This window comes from Trichosurus vulpecula, chromosome 4 (assembly GCF_011100635.1).
Source record: "Trichosurus vulpecula isolate mTriVul1 chromosome 4, mTriVul1.pri, whole genome shotgun sequence".
In the NCBI taxonomy this organism is placed as follows: domain Eukaryota; kingdom Metazoa; phylum Chordata; class Mammalia; order Diprotodontia; family Phalangeridae; genus Trichosurus; species Trichosurus vulpecula.
Window position 1 is genome coordinate 146,126,671 of NC_050576.1, and position 20,211 is coordinate 146,146,881.

General features: G+C 39.9%; 1 protein-coding gene across 1 annotated transcript in view; it reads left to right on the forward strand.

Annotated features, from left to right (window-relative positions):
* NID1 (nidogen 1) overlaps positions 1-20,211 on the forward strand; it is a 110,311-nt gene that overhangs the window by 28,684 nt on the left and 61,416 nt on the right. Inside the window, exons 5-9 of the mRNA XM_036754231.1 lie at positions 1,825-1,974; positions 7,757-8,008; positions 13,412-13,612; positions 15,144-15,389; positions 15,813-15,956. Coding sequence (XP_036610126.1) covers positions 1,825-1,974; positions 7,757-8,008; positions 13,412-13,612; positions 15,144-15,389; positions 15,813-15,956 — 993 coding nt within the window. The remainder of the gene's footprint in view (positions 1-1,824; positions 1,975-7,756; positions 8,009-13,411; positions 13,613-15,143; positions 15,390-15,812; positions 15,957-20,211) is intronic.

Genomic DNA, 20,211 nt, shown 5'->3' on the forward strand with positions numbered 1-20,211 from the left:
ATTCAAAATTAATTTGCTCTGGATTGTTCAATTAAATGAGCTAGTTGTGGTAAGAAGGAACCTAAGAGATGCGATCTTTAAATAGGAAGTTTTTTTTTTCATTTTTCTTTGATCAAAGGTTTTTAAGCCAGGTGTGACTATGTATTGTGTTTGTGAAAAATATCGGGGAGTAGCTTACCTAGGTGTCCTATGAATGCTATCTTTTGATTACTGACTAAGATTTTTCTATTTTGCCTGTGGTGAGATGTCGTGGTTGCCCCCACACATCTGACTCTACCTTCGGATTTATTCTCATATATCTGGCACTTTAAAGTGGATATTAAATGTGGCAGCTTTGATACTAACCCACAGAATTAATTTGTTCTTCAGTGATATTAAGTATCCCATATAACAGTGTAAGCTGTTAAGCTACGTTGTAAACTAGTAAAAACAGCTAAGTTCTCTGCTGTGTACCACCCACTCTGTTTTCTGAAGTAGGGTTGGCAGTGGGGAGAAGGAGGAAGGAGTCATTAGATTTGTTAAGCTTATTTAAGAAATAAGTATTTTTAATCATAAAAGTTTTCCAGTTTGACAAAAATTGTTGTACTTTAGAATTTGGGAAGCAATGTGACAGTATAGGATAGGTCTTATTTAAAAAGTCATGGCATTTCGGATGGAGAGTTGGCCTAGAGTCAGCTCTCCAGGCAACTCATTGGTAGTAGAATTTTTTTCTCTTAAGAGTTCTCTGTACCAATGAAATCAGAGTTCTGCCCACCCCCTCCAAAAAAAAAGTTGTTAATTACCTTATGAACTCAAACTTTCCTATCTTCCTTGGTTATTTGAGTAATGGTACCATTCCCATTTCAATGAGTTTCTCCCTCTCCCCCTTTTTTGTCTGTAGTGAATTTTACTCTCTATAGCTGTTTCATTTCTCCTCTGGTAAGCAATTATGAATTCCTCTAAGTCAAAAGTTCTTCATGTTTCTTTGTGTTCAAAAAGACTCATTTTGGCAGTCTGGTGAGCCCTATGGACCTCTTCTCAGAATGTTTATTGCTTATATTCAAAGTTGAAAAGCAATATTAAGTTTCAATTAGAGGTTAGTGAAATTAAAGACGTAACTTTTCCCACCATCCAAGTTCATAGACCCCCTTGAAATCCAGTGGTCAAGACCCTACGTTCAGAACCCTTGCTCTGATGGAATACTATAATGTGCCATAAGAAATGATGAAAGAGGTGGTTTAAGAGAAACTTGGGAAGGCCTACATGAATTGATGTGGAATGCAGTAAGCAGAAGTGAGCAGTGAGGAGATCATTGCACACAGTGACAGCAACATTGTAATGATGTCCAGCTGTGAAAGATTTACCTCCTCTAGTCAAGACAATGATCCAAAACAATTCCAAAGGACTCATGAAGAAAAATGCTGCCCACCTTGAGAAAGAAAACTGATGAACTCTGAGTGCATATTGAAGCATATTACTTTTCACTCTATTTTTCTTGGTTTTTTTTTGTGATATGGCCTAACATGGAAATGTTTTGCATGATTTCACATATATAATTGATGTCACATTGCTTGCCTTCTCAATGGTTGGGGGCGGGGTGACTGGAGGGAGGGAGAGAATTTGGAACTCAAAATTTAAAAAAAAGAGTGATAAAATTAAATAAAGAAAGAAATAAATATGGGTGTGTGTGTGTGTGTGTGTGTGTGTGTGTGTGTGTGTGTGTGTGTATTTAAATAAAGAAGAACCTATGCTCTAGATGTGGTATGAGGAAAGGTACCCCACAGGATAGTCACAGGTAACCTCCACAAAGGCCCTCACTGGAGTGTTTCTTTTTCTTTTAAACAGTTTTCAGGTACAACACTGATTCTCGACAGACTTGCGCCAATAACAGATACCAGTGCTCCATTCATGCACAATGCAGGGACTACCCAACAGGTTTTTGTTGCCATTGTGCTGCCGGATACACTGGAAATGGTAGACAGTGTGTTGCAGAAGGTGAGTAACTCACTTTCTTATAATGGATATGATGGGGTGTTGGGGGTGGGGTGTCAGGGAAGGGAATACTTGCTTTTAAATTGCTGGCTTCACCCAAATCTCTGGAGATATTTAATACTTTTAGAAGTGGGATGAGAGGCAGCTAGGTGGTGCATGAGTAGAGCACTGTTTCAACAATCCGGCTAGCAGCTGCTGTGGGGGTGTAAGATCCACCAACAGCCAGCATCCAGAAAGCTGCCAGCACGCTGCAAAAGCATAGGTTCTTTTGATCTGCTTTAATAAGGAAAGCAAGGTTAAAGGGGTTGACAAGCTTACTTTAATTTGGCATACAAATATCATTCACTTAGTTCAGGGGAAAAAGCCAGCACCCTGAACTTCAGAGCAAATTACAAACATCAACAGACAGACCAAATACAGATTCATAGTTACCAACATCTAGGTTCAGCCTGGGAGCTCAGAACAAGGGCTGGCCCAGAATCACACGAGCCATCACTGCTGTGGGTGAAAGTTCCAAAAAAGAGACAGCCAGCCCCTGGTTTTATATCTTTTTCAGGGTCAGGGGTGAGTCACACATGCGACTCACCCGCGTGACCTAGAATCATCACAAAGAGGGGACTTAAACCCACGTGGTCTAAAAGTCTCTGCTGTCTCAGACATGTAAACTAGGCCCTCCCTGGAGTTAGCCCCACCTTGGGCCCCACCTTAGTTGCCAATCCACACCCACTAAGGTTTTACACCTAATAGGGATTTGGGCCTGGGGCTTAGCACCTAGTAAGGCTCATGAAATACACTGAATTACTCAAAGGGAACAAAAGCCAAACTATTCAAGGGCACTTGCTTGACCTAAGTGCTAAGGAGACCATTTTGCTTACCAACACAAGCACTGGCCCTGGAGTCAGGAGGACCTGAGTTCAAATCAGATACTTGACACACTAGCTGTGTGACCTTGGGCAAGTCACTTAACCCCAATTGCCTTGCCTTCCCCACTCCAAAAAAAAGTGGGATGAGGAGTCTCTCAATACCAGAAAGAAAGTTGGTCACCAAGTGATGGAATATTTAGTTATGGGGCTTCATGAAGTATGTCTCCTGAAGAGGGTAAAGGTTATCATTTGCACCAGTAGAGTGAGTCTCAGGTCACTGAAATCACAGACCCTTAAAGTACTAAAACAAACAAACAAACAAACAAAACCCTAAAATATGTCTAGATGATGCAAGTGAGTTTGAATCTCCTACTCCCTGCACTTCCTTTATACTTTGCTAACGGGCTAGCCTTAAATCTGCTTGTTTTGGTTTGAGTAGGCCTATATCTTTCCCATACTATATACTTTTTTAATCTTAGATGCTTCAGCCCTTAGTGCAGATAAGCCTAATGCAAGGACATGGGCAGAAATAGTGAAATTAGGTAAGTAGGGGCTAGTGTCATTAGTACCTTTTCATTTCCCCTGCTTTCCACTCTTCCTTATCATCCTATAAACACTACTAAATTCTACTTGAATTTGCTAGCAAAGCAATATGTTTCACAAATGTAGTTCTGTAAACCTGATAGGTCGTTAGATTCTGGGGCTGTCCTTAAACACATTGTGAATTTGGCAGTCTGTTAAAACACGCCTCCTCTTCCAGCTTCACCTTTCAGTTCCTTTTGTCTGGTGCCCTTGAATCAGATAGGACAAGCCGTGGTACCTTGGAATGCAAGGGGGACTAAATCATTAGGCTCCATGGGTATACGCCCAATGATTGAGATCTGCTTTAGCTGTGTCCTGCCCCAGAAAGATGTGGTTTGGTTCTTTTTAAATTTTTTTTTTGCAGGGGTGAGGGCAGGGCAATTGGGGTTAAGTGACTTGCCCAAGGTCACACAGCTAGTAAATGTGTCAAGTGTCCGAGGCCGGATTTGAACTCAGATACTCCTGACTCCCGGGCTGGTGCTCTACTCACTGTGCCACCTAGCTGCCCCTGTGGTTTGGTTCTTGACAGACCTAATGATCAAAAAGGTTCCTGACCAATTGTATTGGTCTTAGCTTCTCCAGTAATGCCGGTTCTCTGAAGTGGCTCTGGGGGCCCTAGAACCAGCTCAGCATGCTGTCACAGCCAAAATAGCTTCTGTGTATTCAGAATAAAGGTGGTAGTAGTCTTCTTTATTTTGACAGTCATAGACCTTATCTGTATAACTTTATTCAGCTTTGAGAGCAACATTTTAGGAAGGACGTTGACGACAGGAGATTTTTCTGCTTGAGGAGGGTTGGAGATCATGGCATATGGGGAAGTAGGAATGATTATCCTGGAGAAGAGGAGACTAAAGGGCACCAAGCTAGCTGTCTTCAATTTTATGAAGGGCTGTCATATAGAAGGCTTGTTCTTTTTGGAAGGGCTAGGACAAAACTAGGAACAGTGGTTTGATGTAAAGTAAAGCTTCACAATAATGAGAACTATCTGAAAGTAGAATGAGCTCCCTTGGGATGTAGTGGGTTCTTCCTCACAGCAAGTCTTCACATGAAGGCTGTATGACTTGTTGGGTATCTTGTAGAGCAGAGGATGCCTATTTAGATACAGGTTGAACTAAATGACCTCTGTAGTGTCTTTGAATTCCATGATTTTGTAAGTTAGGCCTCAGGAACCCTGAAGGCATTTACCAGGATAAAGAATGATTTTTTTTTTCAGTTTCCTACAATCCATTTGTTTCCTTTTTTAAAAAAAAAAAAGTTAAATTGATGCCTTTTGTTTTTGTATCACAGTCATTTCTGAATATAAACCTCCCTTCTTGACCTTCCAAGAGCTTTCTTTTATAACAAAGAAAAGGGAGTAGAAAGCTACTAATAAATCTTCAGGAAAAAAAATCAACCTTATCAGTGCTGGAAGCAAAGGTTTCCTATTTTACAGCAAGTTCAGAAATTAAACCCTTCTGTAATTTATTTTTCAGTTGTGCACACACACCACATACTTGTACCAAAAAATGGTTTTGTGGCTTAAATATTTGTTGGCTTTCTTCTTATTTTTAAAAACTTAATTTTTCAGTTGAAGATTTGACATTTCATTCCCTCACCCTCCCTTTATTAGCTTAGCTTGGCTCAACTCTTTATTGTAATTGTTCCTAGGATGCATTTTTTTGGTATTAGTCTACTGAATTCATAACATTCTCCAGTGTCATGAAAAATTTGTGTGGAAAACTATGCCAAGCTCAAAATGCCATGTAGTAAACTGTCTAGTACTCTAGATTAGTTACTTGTAGGTGTGGAAAACAGCTAGATAATAATGTAGATATGGAATCCACCCGGATGTGAGTTTAATTATTCTGTGCTCATTCATTCAGTTGTTTCTCTAATAAATTTTCATGGAACACTTACCATATTCAAGATGTAGAATCACAGAATCTCAGGGTTGGAAGAGAATTCTAAGGTTATTTAGTCCAACCTATTGTAACAATAATGTGGCTAGCAGCTACCGTGGCTGTGTAAGACCAACAATAAGAGCACACTGAAAGGCTGCTAACACAGATTCTTTGATCTGCTTTTCTAAAGAAAGCAATTTTAAGGGGTTAATAATCTCAGTTTAGTTAAACACACATATATCATTCACTTAGTTCAGGGGAAAAAGATCAGCCCCCTGAACTTCAGGGCAGATACAAACAGAAATTACAAGCATACATTATAAACACAGCAAACAACACAAACCAGTCTATCCATAGCAATACATAGTTATCAGAGAAGCACCAAAATCTATCTGTCTGGGTTATCAAAGCTGGGGGGCTATTTCAACGGCTTGCCCAGAGTCCTGTCACCCTTTCAATGAGTGTACCCCCACAACTGAAACACTAACCTTCCAACACATATGCTGTGCTCAGGGCCCTGGGGGCTCAACATCCAGGGTATGGGAAAGTACCACATCGTATACAAATCAACGACTCTCCCTTGTGCTAAGAAGCACTCCAAGGCAAAAGATCCCACTTTACCTGCCCCATTCAAACAAAGTCCAGACTCATTAAAGGCACTTGATAGTCTTAGCATCCCAAAAGAGAAGAACTGCAAGAAATCCTTCCCTGATTACCATTACACCCATCCATACCTTATCAAGCTGTCCATCAATCTTCCACTTGAAAATCTCCAGCTAAGGGGAACCTACTACCTCCTTTAAAAAATTGTTATCTGTTGTTGTTAAATCATTTTTACTTCCAAATGTATGCCTCTTCCTGCTTTACTTAGCTAGCCATCCTTTGGAACAAATAAAACAGAGGTAAAAAAAAGCAGTTCACCAAAACTAATCAATGAGTGGAAAAGATATGTGATATTCCACACTCATAGTCTCAAAACCTCTGCAAAGAAGAGAAGGAGTGTGTTTCCTCAATTCTTTTCTGAGGCTGAGCTTGGTTAATTACACAGACTTCAATTTTCCTTCTTTTTTTTTGTACTTTCTGTTTACATAGTTGTAGTTCCTGTGCATATTGTTTTCTTGGTTCTGATAATTTCATTTTGCATCAGTTCATGTTGATCTTCCCATGTTTCTCTGAATTCTTCATATTTGTCATTTCTCACAGCTTAGTGATCCATTACATTCGTGCACTAAAATTTGTTTAACCATTCCTAAATCTGAGAATATGACAATTTCTTGGCCCCAGGGTGGAGAAAACACTCTGCAAAGTAAAAACTGTTTGAGTGAAGTCTAATTTTCTTTTGTGAGGAGACCTTTTTTGAGTCAGGTCACCCCTGCCCCAAGGAGATTGGTTTCTTAGTTCTAATAGAAGTCCTAATCTGTATTGAGCAAACTTCCAGTGTTAGACATCACATCTCTAGGAGGTTGGAACATTTGTGGGGGAAATGGGAGCTTTGGAGGATAGGTCTAATTGTTTGGGGCCATTTAGAGGTTAACTTCTCTGGGTCTCTATGTATATTTCAATTGAGTCTATGCCAGAAACTTAAACTAGGCTTACTCCATTGCGTGAGACCACAGGAATTCTTTGAATCTAGGACCAAGAAAGAGAGTCAAATGGAATATAATGAACAGAAATATTTAAGGACTTATTGTGTGCCAAGAACTGTGCTCCATGCTGGGAATACAAAAAAAAAATCAAGACAGCTCCTGCTCACAAAGTGCTCACCCTCTAATTGGGGGCAGATAATATATATAGAACAGTCTAGCTAGGATGCAGTCACAGGACTAATGGTGAGGTCCAGAGATCTTTAGGGTATACTGTTGGGAGGGGGAGGGCAGGATTTGCGGTTAAGCTTTTGGAGGAAGAAATCTTATAGCGGTTCCAGTTCTAGGGCCCTGGAATTATCTCTGAGAGGGCAAGGCTTAGGCTGGGGTGGTCGGGATGGGACATCTTAGGATGAATGGATCCTCTTCCATTCAGAAGTAATGATGGATTAGATAATATTCTGGTGTCATAGGCTTTTCGTGAATTTTCTGGATGACTGTGATGTATTTTGTTGTTGTTCAGAGGCTTATTGCAGATGTGTTCCAAACTGCCACCTGTGGTGTACACAAAGGGATTTCCCTGATCTCATAACAGTTAAAGCCCCAGTTGCATAATGATGTTTCATATCATATTTTTCATTTCATTATCAACCTTTTCTTAAATTTAGTCCTAGAAAAGGACAAGCTTCTTAGCTTATCCTAATGTAGTGCATCCTGGTGCTGTTATCATGGTTTGGTTTCTCCAGGAGTAGGAATTTATGATGATAGATGTGGTATAACTTCCCCTCATCCCTTCCCCCCTTTTCAAAAGACTGCCTTGAAACTAAAATCTCAGTGGCTTGTGGGTTTTTTTTTAAATCTTTTGTTTTCCAAACAGGTTCTCCCCAACGAGTTAATGGTAAAGTTCGAGGAAGGATCTTTGTAGGGAATAGCCAAACTCCAATTGTCTTCGAGAATACTGACCTCCATTCTTATGTTGTGATGAACCATGGGAGATCCTACACAGCCATCAGCACCATTCCTGAATCTCTGGGTTATTCTCTAGTACCTCTGGCTCCTGTGGGAGGCATCATTGGATGGATGTTTGCTGTTGAGCAGGAAGGATTTAAGAATGGATTCAGCATCACTGGTAATTTCCTTATATCATAATCTATGGATCAACTGGCCTTTTCCTAGAGTGCCTGTGGAGGCTGGAAATGGGGTTGGGTGTTGGACATCAGAAAGGAACACTAGATCATTTTGGTCTCTGTAGGCAGAGCACACTGTTAATTCTATTCTTTATAATAGTACAAAGACAAAAGGTTCTGTCAGTTTTCAATGAGGGATGCTAACTGACAATGCCTGGGGAGACATCATGATCCAGCTGAGATTTCATGGCTGAGGTAACTGGTAATTTGAAATTCTTTGGCAGCGCACCATCAATGCATACATAACAACACAATCCTGGGCCTGAGCTCACACAGACTGCCACATTTTGTAGACTATAACGTTTCAGGTTCAAAATTTAAGAGGCATTTGACATTTAACCTTTTCTTGATATGTTAAGAGGGAAAACAACCATCTATCCTTTCTTGAGCTGATTTTTTTTTAAATCTTGAGGCCTCAGTTTCCTTATCTTCAAAATGAGGGGGTTGGCCTAGATGACCTCCAAAGTTTCTTCCAGCTCTAGATCTTATATTCAAAGAAGGTCATTTAGCAGTAGCTGATTGTTTCACTAATAGGTCTCTGGAAATAAAGGAAGCTCTTTTATAACTAAGTCATTGTCTTGGAAAATCTCCATTAATCATTCAAAGCATAGAAAAAGTATGTACACAGAGCTTCTGTTTGTTCCCTCCCTGATGAATATAAATGGGGAAATCCCACATAAACTTGTAGTCTTAGAAATTTGTCTTCCTCAAGTCTCCTCCAGCTTCTGGTGCCCAATGCCCCCTAGTTATTTTTTCCCTTTCTCTCTATCCAAACAATAAAGGATCAGAAATCAATCTTTATATGTACCCATTAGCTAATTGTCAAATGAATTACTTTCACTGTGTTACCTCCACCTGCATTTGCATATTGTTTTCCATCTTTAACTGTGGAATAAAAGGCTTCCCTTCTTACATCCTTCCCTATCTGTGCTGACCGCAAAAAAAAAAAAAAGAAGAAAAGAAAAGAAAAGTTAGCTTCTTCGCTCCACTCCCTGCCTCCACTAACGTTATCCCAGTGGCTCACCTTTCTTTCCCTCCCTTTTATTCTGGCCCTAGACTTCAACTTTCATACATCATGTTTTCTACCACTTCTGGCAGTATTTTTGTTACTACTTAATAATATTGTCCTGCTGGAACCTCCTGGGATGTGTATTTGTACTGCCTGGGTTACAAATCTCCCAGTAACAACCTTTCTTATAAAGAAATGTGTCATTAAAACTCATCCTCTTTGTTAATGGAGCAATGCCTGGGGGCAGAATTAAAATTCTTTTATTTCAAATTATGTCTGCTGAGTCTTCACCTCCCACAACCGTTTGTCAATTAATTAGGATAATGTCTTTCTTAAACATTCTCCTTAGTTATCATCATCACAGATGTTCATTTAGTAAACATTTATTAAGTGCTTGCTGTGTGCATTCCATGTTTCAGGATACAAATGAAATGGAAGACAAGATTCTTCCCCTTAGGTTGTTTATAGTCTAAGAAGGGAGACATACCAGAAACAACCAGAGAATATAAACAAATTTTAAAAAACACATTACTTCCCTAACTGTGACCATATTTGTGAGGGGCCACTATGTGTTTTTTCAAATGGGTGATCCAACCTTTAGAATATTTCGATTTCTAAATGTTAGCATTTTCTCTTCCTGTCTTGGTCATAGTCCAAGGGCTATTTCATGATCGTATTGTGAGAAACGTGGTTTTGGTGATCACTGGACTTCCTAGGCAGGGCCAAAGTCCTGAAGAAGAACCCTGTGATAATCCCTAGGGAAGGCTGTACAGACCACAGGACTCCCAGAGGAAGACCAAGTGGTAGCCATCCCTTAATCTGTGGGGATCACAGGGCCTCCTAGGGGTCAGACCCTAAGGAAGACCCAAGTGATGGCCCCTTAGGATGGCAGTAAGATCACAAGGCTCCCGAGACAGGGCCGGAAGTCCCATGTGATGTCCCCTTAAGAAGGCCGTGCAGACCACAGGGTTCCCCAAGGGAATCCAGACTGGTAGCCCTCTTAACACCGCAGTGGGGATCACAGGACACCCCAAGACAAGATCCAGGAGTAAGCCTGGCGAGCTTCCGCTGCCTGTTGCTTCCCTTCACTTGACCTTAGGAAAATCCATGTGATTTGCCCATTCACACCCAAAGAATTCAGGACCAGAGTGGGCAGAGGAAGGCATTTTATTACGCTCCCCGGGAGAGCGGGTGTAGTGCTCGCGGGAACACTCACACTGATACAGCTGCAGGAGCAGGGGCAACCATTCCCTCCACTCCTGCTAGAGTCATGGTTAGTTTACAATCTTTGTTTTTTACATAGTTTTCCTAGGTTATATAGTTTATATAAATAGGATAATAAGGATACAGAAGCAAAAGTGAAGTTAATTAGATTTTCCTTGTCTTAGTTTAGGATTAAACTATATTCTTTTACTTCCCCTACTTTCCCTTTTTAACATATGCAAATTATGCAAATCAGTAGGCCTGGATTCTTGACCAAGACCAGACCCTAGATAAGCTTGAACAGGTTCAAGTGGGTTTGGCCTCTCTAATTCCCCAGACTGCCTTCTCAAAAAGTATGCACATGCGTACAAGCCTCTGACCTCTCACCTGACCGAACTTGAGGCCTGGTCTCTGCTAAAGCTGGGGTGGGGGAGGGCAGGGAAGCACACCTTTAGTTCTGTGGAAACAAAACTCCTCCTCCCATTTCTTACAGTATTAATGGTATAACAATAGGAACTGATGTTTATCTTGTCTTTTTAAGATTTATACAGATTTTTTATGTACATTGTCTCATTGGAACTTCACAATAGCCATGTGAGATAATTACTACAAATTTTATTATCCCTTTTTTTCAGAAGAGAAAATTGAGGAGTAATAGGTTTTAGAACCTGAAGGGAGACCTTATAGGTCATCTAGTCCAACCCCCTCATTTTATAGATGAGGACACTGAGGCCCAGAAGGGTAAAGTGATTTTCTCAAAGTTACCCCCAAAGTAAGTAGCAGTCAGAATTTGAACTCAGATCCTGTAATTTCAAAGCCAAAGCTTTTTCTTCTGTACCACCCTAATGAGATTCTTGGTGTTTCATGGCACAGGATGAAAATCTGAATTCTCATCTCCTCAAGAAAAGTAGATGCTTTTACATACTTTTGGTTACTAGAGTGTAACATTATATGTTTTCTTTGCAGCCAGAGAGATAGCGTATTGACCATGACATCCAAATCATTTCCCTTCTCAAATGGTTTTTGATGATTATAATGCTTCAGGGAAACACAGAAACCTGAAATTGAGTCTTGACTTGTGTTTTTCCAGCACTTTGGAGAACGATTTTTTGCCCTGTTTTAAGCCAGTCTCCCTGGCTTCTCAGTCTGCCTCCTTTCCAAATGCCCAGGATATCAGGGAGGTTATGATACTATTTCAGCTCATTTTTAGCCTCAACTCAGGGCTCATTCAGATTTAGCCTCTTTTATTAATTGAATGACAATCATCTTTTATTGGAAATAAGTTATTGGTTTTTTTTAGATTACAATTACTTCCTACTAACTACCCGCCTATAAAGCCCTCCCTTAAAACAAGAAATACTGTCAAGCAAAGCAAATTGATGTGTTGACCATGCCTGACAATATACAACTTATTCCATAGTGGTAGTTCAGCATCTCTCTGCTGAGAAGAGGGAAGCATCCAACATCTTCAGTCCTCTAAGGTCAAGATTTCAACCCTCCTGTCTCATCCCATTCCTCTTTCTGTGCTGATCCAACTGCCTGAATCAGTTTTGCATTTCAAAATTAAATGTGCCACATTCATATGACTTTAGCTTTCAGGCAGACATTGAACAGAATTTGTTTTATCTGAGGACTTGTTTGGCTTAAAGAGGAACCTACAAATTAGTAGGGGCAAAAGCAGTTATAACATGCCATGTTGTATATGTGTTGGCTCTACCCTATACCACTTCCAAATTTTACAACTTCCTTTGGGTTTGAGTCCGTGTATGGACAGAAGCTGATCTTTTGTATTACACTATAGTGAACAAATAAGGCACCAAAAAGTTTCATCTAGCCCTGGTCCTGTATATTTGAATACTCTTAGAGCTGAATCCGAGGCAGGGTTAACACATGCTAGGCAATAACTTTCCTTGGGCTGCACTTGGGATGTGAGTGAATTTAAAGAGGAGAGAGCTTATACACTCTCATTTATGGACACTTCTGCCAATAAGATTTGGTGGATTAAGAGAATCTTTTATACTCACTACATATTTGTTCAGTCTATATTTCTTTTCTTACTACTTCTCATCCTTCTCTGTAGCCCCAGAGACTCCAACCTTACAGTTGGGGCTTACATAACCATGTAATAGGAATAGACAAATGTGGGAAAGACAAAGATAGGAGTAGGAGAGAAATACTAATTTTATTTTATTTTATTTTAAATATATTTTATTGACGTCTTTATATCACTCTCATTTATGGGGGGGAGGGGAGACCCTCTTCTTCCCCACCTCAACTCTAGATTGAATTCTCCTTGAAAGAAGAAAAAACATTAGGCAAAAACAATCATCTGATGATATATTCAGCATTTTATTCTAATAGTCCCTGCCTCTCTTCCAGGAGGAGGATGGTATGCGAAATTCATTTTTCGTGAATGGATGCTTCATCCTCCCTCAAGGAATGTGATGTGGCTGAACCACTTTCCTCAGTAGTATGTGTCCTTCTTAGAATTGTTCTGATAGTAGTAGTGGGTTGTACTGAGCCATTATCTTCCTTCATCAGCTTCTGCTGGTTATGCAACAACATGTTTTTTGTAAGATCACTAGCTGGCAGGCACCCAGTGGCCATGTAGCAGAAGGTAAATTGGTCCTAAGAAGGTTAAACTCATGATTCTAGCTGTTTTTACAAATCAAACCAAATCAAAACAAGGATCCAATACAGACTTTTTTTTTAAAAAAATTCTACCAGCATATTTTAAAGTATCCATTAGGAGTAAGAATGGACAACATGTAATAATGGTTCACATTTCTATAATGCTTTAAGGTTTGCAAAGTGTTTTACATATATTGTCTCATATGATCTCCAGAACAACCCTCGGAGGCAGGTACTACCACTGTGTATTTTTTTTAATAGATGAGGAAACTAAGGCATATAAGAGGCTAAGTGAGTTGCCTAGTATTGCAAAGCCATTAAGTACAACAGAGACTTTTATAGTTATATACAAAGAAAGTTCAAACCAACCAGAGCCTCAACATGATTACTTTTTTTGTCGTTTGTTTGGAGTTAAGCATGAAAGTGTTTATTGCTGGCCCAATAACAGTTGAATCTGGTAAGCTGATTACTTTGTGGTGATCATACTGATTTTACTTTACAGGAGGAGAGTTCACCCGTCAAGCTGAAGTGACCTTTGTTGGGCATCCGGACAAGTTGGTTATAAAGCAGAAATTCAATGGCATTGACGAGCATGGCCATCTGACCATCACTACGGAGTTGGATGGACGTGTCCCTGAGATCCCATTTGGCTCCACTGTCCAGATAGAACCCTACACTGAGCTCTACCATTATGCCAACTCTGGTGAGCCCAAGTGTCTAGACAAGGTGATCTGTGAACCCCAGACTACCTTACTGAGAATCACACAGCCTCAGTTCAATAAATCTGTATGGAACGCTACAGGGACAGAAAGCTCTCTTATCCTAGTAAGGGAGATAATACAAAGTTATCATACAATTAGAATTTAAGAACATAGGTAAAGTATGGCCAGTTATTATGACAGAACATAGGTAAGATGGATGACTGGAGGGGACTCAGGGAAGGCTTCACAGAAGAAGTGGTATCTAGCGGCTTTAAGCTGGACAAAAGATTTTAATAAGAGGAGATAGGAAATATGTATTCAAGACTGACAGGATAATGATAAATAATGACACACTGGCAGGAAAGGGATGCATGAGTTCAAGACTCTATATTGGCCAGAGAAGGCCAATCCTAAGGGATAATAAAAATGACAACAATCATTATTCCTAATGCTCATATGTCACTTACTATGGGCCAGGCACTGTGCTAAGTGCTTTACAATTATTATCTCATTTGAGTCTTCCAACCATCCTGGCAGGAAGATGATATTATTGTCCCCATTTTATAGAAGAGGAAACTGAGACAGAGGTTAACTGAGCAGGGTTACAAAACTAGTAAATGTCTGAAGCTAGATTTGAATTCAGGTCTTCATTATTCCAGGTCCAGTACTTTATCCACTGCCCCCACCTAGCTGCCTAAATAACTAAGAATCTAGGATGTCTCATCCTACAGGGATGAGTCTCTCCCTGTCATCCTCCAAGCCCCATATCAAAGAGTTACTAATAAAATGTTTTCTTGACTATAAGAAGCCAAGAAAATGATGTGCCTTATTTTTTCTTGCTGTTAAGAATAAAGAAATGTATAACCCTTTAAATATTGAAACTCACTCGGTTCTCTGCCTCTGTGAAAGGTGGCAGAATGTAGTAGTAACACAAAATCCTGTAAATGTATAATTTAGACAGCACTACAAGCAGCATTTTGATATAAGGAAGCCTACTCGTGTCATTAATTTATAATTTTATCTTTTGGTGAGCTCCTATTATGTAGGAAACCACAGTAAAGCATAAAAATGTAAAGGCTCTATATAAATTTTTATTTTAAAGCAGGAAGTTGAAGGTAGCCAATGCATGAGTGAACAGCAAGATTTCTTTTCCTTTGAAAGTCTGCCCCTTATTGCCTTTCTAGGTTTGATTACTGATTTTTCATAACTCTGTGGAAACTGCCTTCTGACACAAAACTGGCTTCCTAAGTCCTGGGTCAATTTTGAAGTTCTTTATTTAAAAAATCTCTTAATCCTAGAAAGCCACAATGTACTAAAAATAATAGGAGAAAGAAAGAATTTCTAGAGGCAAAAAGATTGGTCCTAGTAAAGGAAAAGTAGTTTTGTTTCACCTGTTCCAGTCTCTCATCTGGTAGAACTACAGGTGAGAAGTATTTGGCCCACTAAAATAGGCCTTGGGGTATCATTCCTCAAACCTCCTTCAATATTTTCTTTCTTGCTGTTGATGACTCGTTGTCTCTCTTCCTTTTCCAGTTATCACATCCTCTTCCACCAGGGAGTATAAAGTGACTGAACCTGCTCAAGATGGGATCGCTTCTTCACGTACCTACACTTACCAATGGAGGCAGACCATTACCTTCCAGGAGTGCACTCATGAAGATCCTCGACAGCCCCTTCCTCCCACCCAGCAACTTTCTGTGGATAGTGTATTTGTCCTATACAATAAGGAAGAGAAGATCTTGAGATATGCTTTGAGCAATTCAATTGGTCCTATTGGGGGTATGTAAATCAGTAGTTTTATGGGGAGAGTGAGAGAGAAGAGAGAGAGAGAGAGAGAGAGAGAGAGAGAGAGAGAGAGAGTTTTAAATCCGTGCTTTGACTTTTCATACTCTTTCTTTGATTCTCAGTGTCTAACATGATTTTGCAAAGATGGAGTATGGAGAGGAAGAATGTGCAAATGTACCTTTGGCCCAAAGGGAAGACTAAAGTATAGTTTATAGTCTTAATCTATAATGTGGGTCAATTGTTATCCTATTCCAGCACTCCATCGAAGAGTTATTGATGTGCTGTCTTAAGCAGAAATGAAGAGCTCATATAGAACTTCCCGTGCATGTTTGTCAAAGTCAAGGATAAAACCAAAGGCATTGCACTGAGTGCCTAGACACACTTACAAAATTAATTTCAACATCTCTCCCTTTTCAGATGGCTCCCCTGACTCCCTTCAGAATCCTTGCTACACGGGTACCCATGGCTGTGACACAAATGCAGCATGCCGCCCAGGTCCAGGAAGTCATTTCGTTTGTGAGTGCTCCATTGGCTTCCGAGGAGATGGACAGAGTTGCTATGGTATGGCTATTAATTCTGACTTGGGAAGAATTGGGAGGGAAGTTAAAGACCCAATCACATAGGATCAAAAGCATTTTATCACTTCTCACTAATTTTGCTCATACTTGAGCTCAGGGTCCATTGGTTTCTTCCTACATGTTTTCTTTTCCCAAGCAGAGACTGCTGGTTACTTAGAAGTGTGTCATGAATTTATTCAAGTCATCACTGTCCTTATATGCCAGGATTGCTTATGGGAACCAAGACCCAGAGGCTCACTCACTTTGGGTACAAAATTACTTCCAAGGGTTCATGTTCACATGCCCTTTCTCCTTCACAATCATTCCTTAATCCCAAGAATTCATATCTGGATAACTGACACTGACTCCTTAAGGATTTAATACGTAGCAAGGACTTTGTTAAGTATTAGGGATACAAATATTGGTGAAAAGAAAGACAGCTCCTGCCCTCAAGAAGCTTACATTCTGATGGTTGAAGACAAGACACAAAAAGGAGATGAAAAGTATGTAGAGAGGTAAAGGTGAGGCTGAAGGTCCCTGGTGAGGCAGGGGATGGTTTTAAAGTCCAGAAAATCAGGAAAAGGGCTGGGAGGGAAATGAAGGCTGCATGGCCTGGACCCCTCCACAAAATGGAAGCCCCAGGAGGAACTCAGCAATTAGAGTAGGAAGCAAGCCTTGTGGAGGAATATTCCAGGGTGAGAAGGCTACAGGCAATAGCCAAGGAAATTAGATATTTCAGGGCAAGGAGACCCTAGGGTAATGTTCTCTCTTCTGTTCTTTCTCTGTCTTCCTCTTCTTCTTTCCCTCTCCCTCTCTTCCTTTCTCTCCCTTCTTTCTCCCCCACCTCCATCTCTCTCTCTCTCTCTCTCTCTCTCTCTCTCTCTCTCTCTCTTTCTCTCTCCCTCCTCCCCCCCCACCTGCTGCCTACCATCCCTCAGTGTTTCAGCTCTTAATATATGACTGCCAAAAGGATGTCAAGAATCTCTAAACCTGAGTGGTTCAAAATTTGATAGCCATCTATTATATTGTGCCTAGCACAGTGTTTGCAGAAAGCAGAAAACCAGATAAGTCTGAATCAGGTAAAACCCTAATAGAGATGCTTGGATTTGACAGTTATAAGGCGTGTGAGCTAATTGAACAAAATATATATGAGAGGGACAGTTAGGTTCAGAGATTTAAAACTGGAAGGGGGCTCAGAGGTTATCTAGTTCAGCCTCTTCATTTTGCAGAGGAGGAAACTGAAGCCCAGGGATGTTAACTGAGGTGATCCAGGTCACAGAGGGAGTAAATACCAGAGGTACGTCCAGAGCTGGTGTTCTTCCCACTGTCCATTGCTGCCTCATGTTAGACTTTATCAATTGCCCATCATCAGACACCAACACCAAGTTTGATGAATACAAGTTGTAGTGCGGTTGATGGAATGATAGCCATCTAACACCAATAAATCAAAAAGTTAAAGGAATATGGAAGTTACTGACACCTCTTCCAGGAGCACATTTCCCCCTAATCTCAATTCCTTGTTTATTCTCCCCAAATTAAACTCAAATATGTTTTGCCTTTCTGCCAGATGATTTCACCTTCAAAGAGCCAAACTATAAGTTATTATCACGTGGCATAAACTCAAGTTGCAGTTCCTAGACTGCAGCCTTTTGGGTTTCATCTACGTTTGATGACCTAGCTTACAGATAATTTGATTTTCAAGTCAAACAGTCCCTGTCCTGTAAAATCAATATGCAAGTGATAACCAATTATTTTAGTATTTCATTTTTTAAAGAAAATCTCATTCTTAAATTTTGCCATCTTGAAAAAAAAATTTTAAGTTATTATCTCAGAAGGCACGAACACAGTTTACTTTTTGTCCTGTCATTATTTCTCATAGCTTATTAACATCACGAAATGTTGGCATTTTCTTATTCAAGCTGCTCATTGTTCTGGACTACTAAATCATGCCTCTGAGTGTCAGTGCCCCATGTCAATAGCCCTTTAATCTGAAATTGCATTAAGCAGATCACTTCATGTATTATTCCAACGTGGGAAGTACCCGGGGAGTATGGAGGAAACAGCTCTGAAAGTGAGTTAATCCTTTCCTTTCCAACTGGATGTGCCTGTTGAATTCCATGCCTGCAGCTATGATCTAATATAATAAAATTGATGAACAAAGTGGGGCTTCCTTTGATCAGTCATCAGATGGACATTAGATGGTCCAATTTTCCTAATTATTTTAATTGTGCCAACAGAAGGAGTTCTGCTACTTGACAGAATACATCCATGTGTTTCTTCAGAGGTTAGGAATTTCTCAGAATGGATTACTTAGTAAATAAACAGAGCTCACAGAATATATGACATCAGACAAGGCACTTGGTGTGTGTTTTATAAGACTGAGCCCCAGCCCTAAAGCAGTTTATAATTTCTTAGGAGGACAAAAGTAGATAAGTATGTAATGGAAACAATATGGGAAAAGCAAACATACCAAAGCAGAAATAAAAACAGAAATGATAATAGCTGGCATTTATATAGTGCTTTAAGGTTTACAAAGTACTTTACAAACATTATCTCATTTTATCCTCACAACAACCTCTCATTTTGCAGATATGGAAAATGAGACAGACAGTTCAAATGATTTCCCCCAAATCACACAGCTAGTAAGTATCTGAGGCCAGATTTGAACCCAGGTCTTCCTGATTCTGGGTACAGTATCCAGTCCACTGTACCACTTAGATATCTATAATTATAAGAGTAAATGTGCAGGTCATGGATTTTATTGCAGGTTGGAGAGTGATGGTTATGACAAGGAAGAAAGGAAACATGCATTTATTAAATGCTTGCTATTTGTCAGCCACTCTGCTAAGCATTAGGGACTCAAATACAAATAAAAAGACAGTCTATGTCCTCAAAGAGCTTACATTTTAAAAAGGAGTGGAAAAGTAGCAGGGGGTGGGTAGAGCAGGATGGGAAATGAAAATACCTCATGTGATGATCTTGAAGTCCAGAAAATCCAGAGCAGGGGCAGGAAGGAATGAAGGCAAGCTGGCTTGTGCACCTTCACAAAAGGGAGGCTCCAGAAGGACCTCAACCAATGGGAGAAAGGAAGTGGGTCCTGAAGAGGCATGTTCCAGACTGAGTAGGAGCCAGCTAATGGGATGTTACACGGTGAGGAGGCAGGTTGGCCTGGCCCCTTCACAAAATGCAAACTCCAGGATGAACAGGGAGAAAATTTTCCTGGTGAAGGAAGGATGACTAAGAACTTAATTTTATGGTCTTTAAGTATATATAATAATATATGAGAGACATTTATCTCTTCTCTCCCTTCACTGAGTCAAAAATGAAAGATGCTGACTCAAACTGAAATAAGGTCAAATTTTGATTAGTCCTTTTCCAATACCCCATGGCATGGGGATTCTTAAAGGCTGTACCAATGCAGCATAAGCTCTAAACAGACCATGTCTACTTTTTGAGGATCAGTCTGGGTAAATGCTGAGAAGCTCATTACTAACAGGCTGACCACTAGATGATGAATTTTTGTCCATGGTAATTTAGGAAAGAAAGAAAATAAGAAATGACCTTTGTTCTGTGTGACTGTTTTCTATTTCTGTAATGACAGCTGAAGAAGCATAGTAAAGGGGACAAAGAAAGGGTGCTAAGACTCACATAGTTTCTACACCCTCCGTAAACATTAACTTACTTGTCGATATGCTAAATTTAAGATTCTTGTCCTCTGACTGATGAGTGGACACACTCATGGAAAGAATGGAAACATATCAATCTTAATGTTCTTGCTGTAAATGGAATCAGAAGTTAAAAGGAAGGTGCAGCTAAACAGAAAGAAGGCTCACTAGAGACCTGATTCTTGGAAAGGTGAATGAAGAAATAGAGCTAGTCTTAGCATGCTTCCAAAGGCAACAAGAAACAACATTCTGTGGTACTTTTGTTCTAGGACTGCAATGCTTATGATAAATATTTTTTTTTAAAACTGTCTTGAAAATAATAATAACTTATCCAACAATATTGGTGACAGAGAATGAAATGCTAGAGAAATTTTAAGAATAATTCAATAAGATCCTCCATGAGATTAACCTTCAGGGGTAAGAAATGAGAGTAGCCAAAGACTCATAAACTATACGCAAGTCTCATGTCTTTATCAGGAATATTTTTTTCAAGAACAGGCTCTAGACATGTTGGTTACTAAATCATATTACAAAGAATCTACTTGATTATTTTTAACAGACGGCAAATAACTGGTTAGGCAGATGGAAGCAATT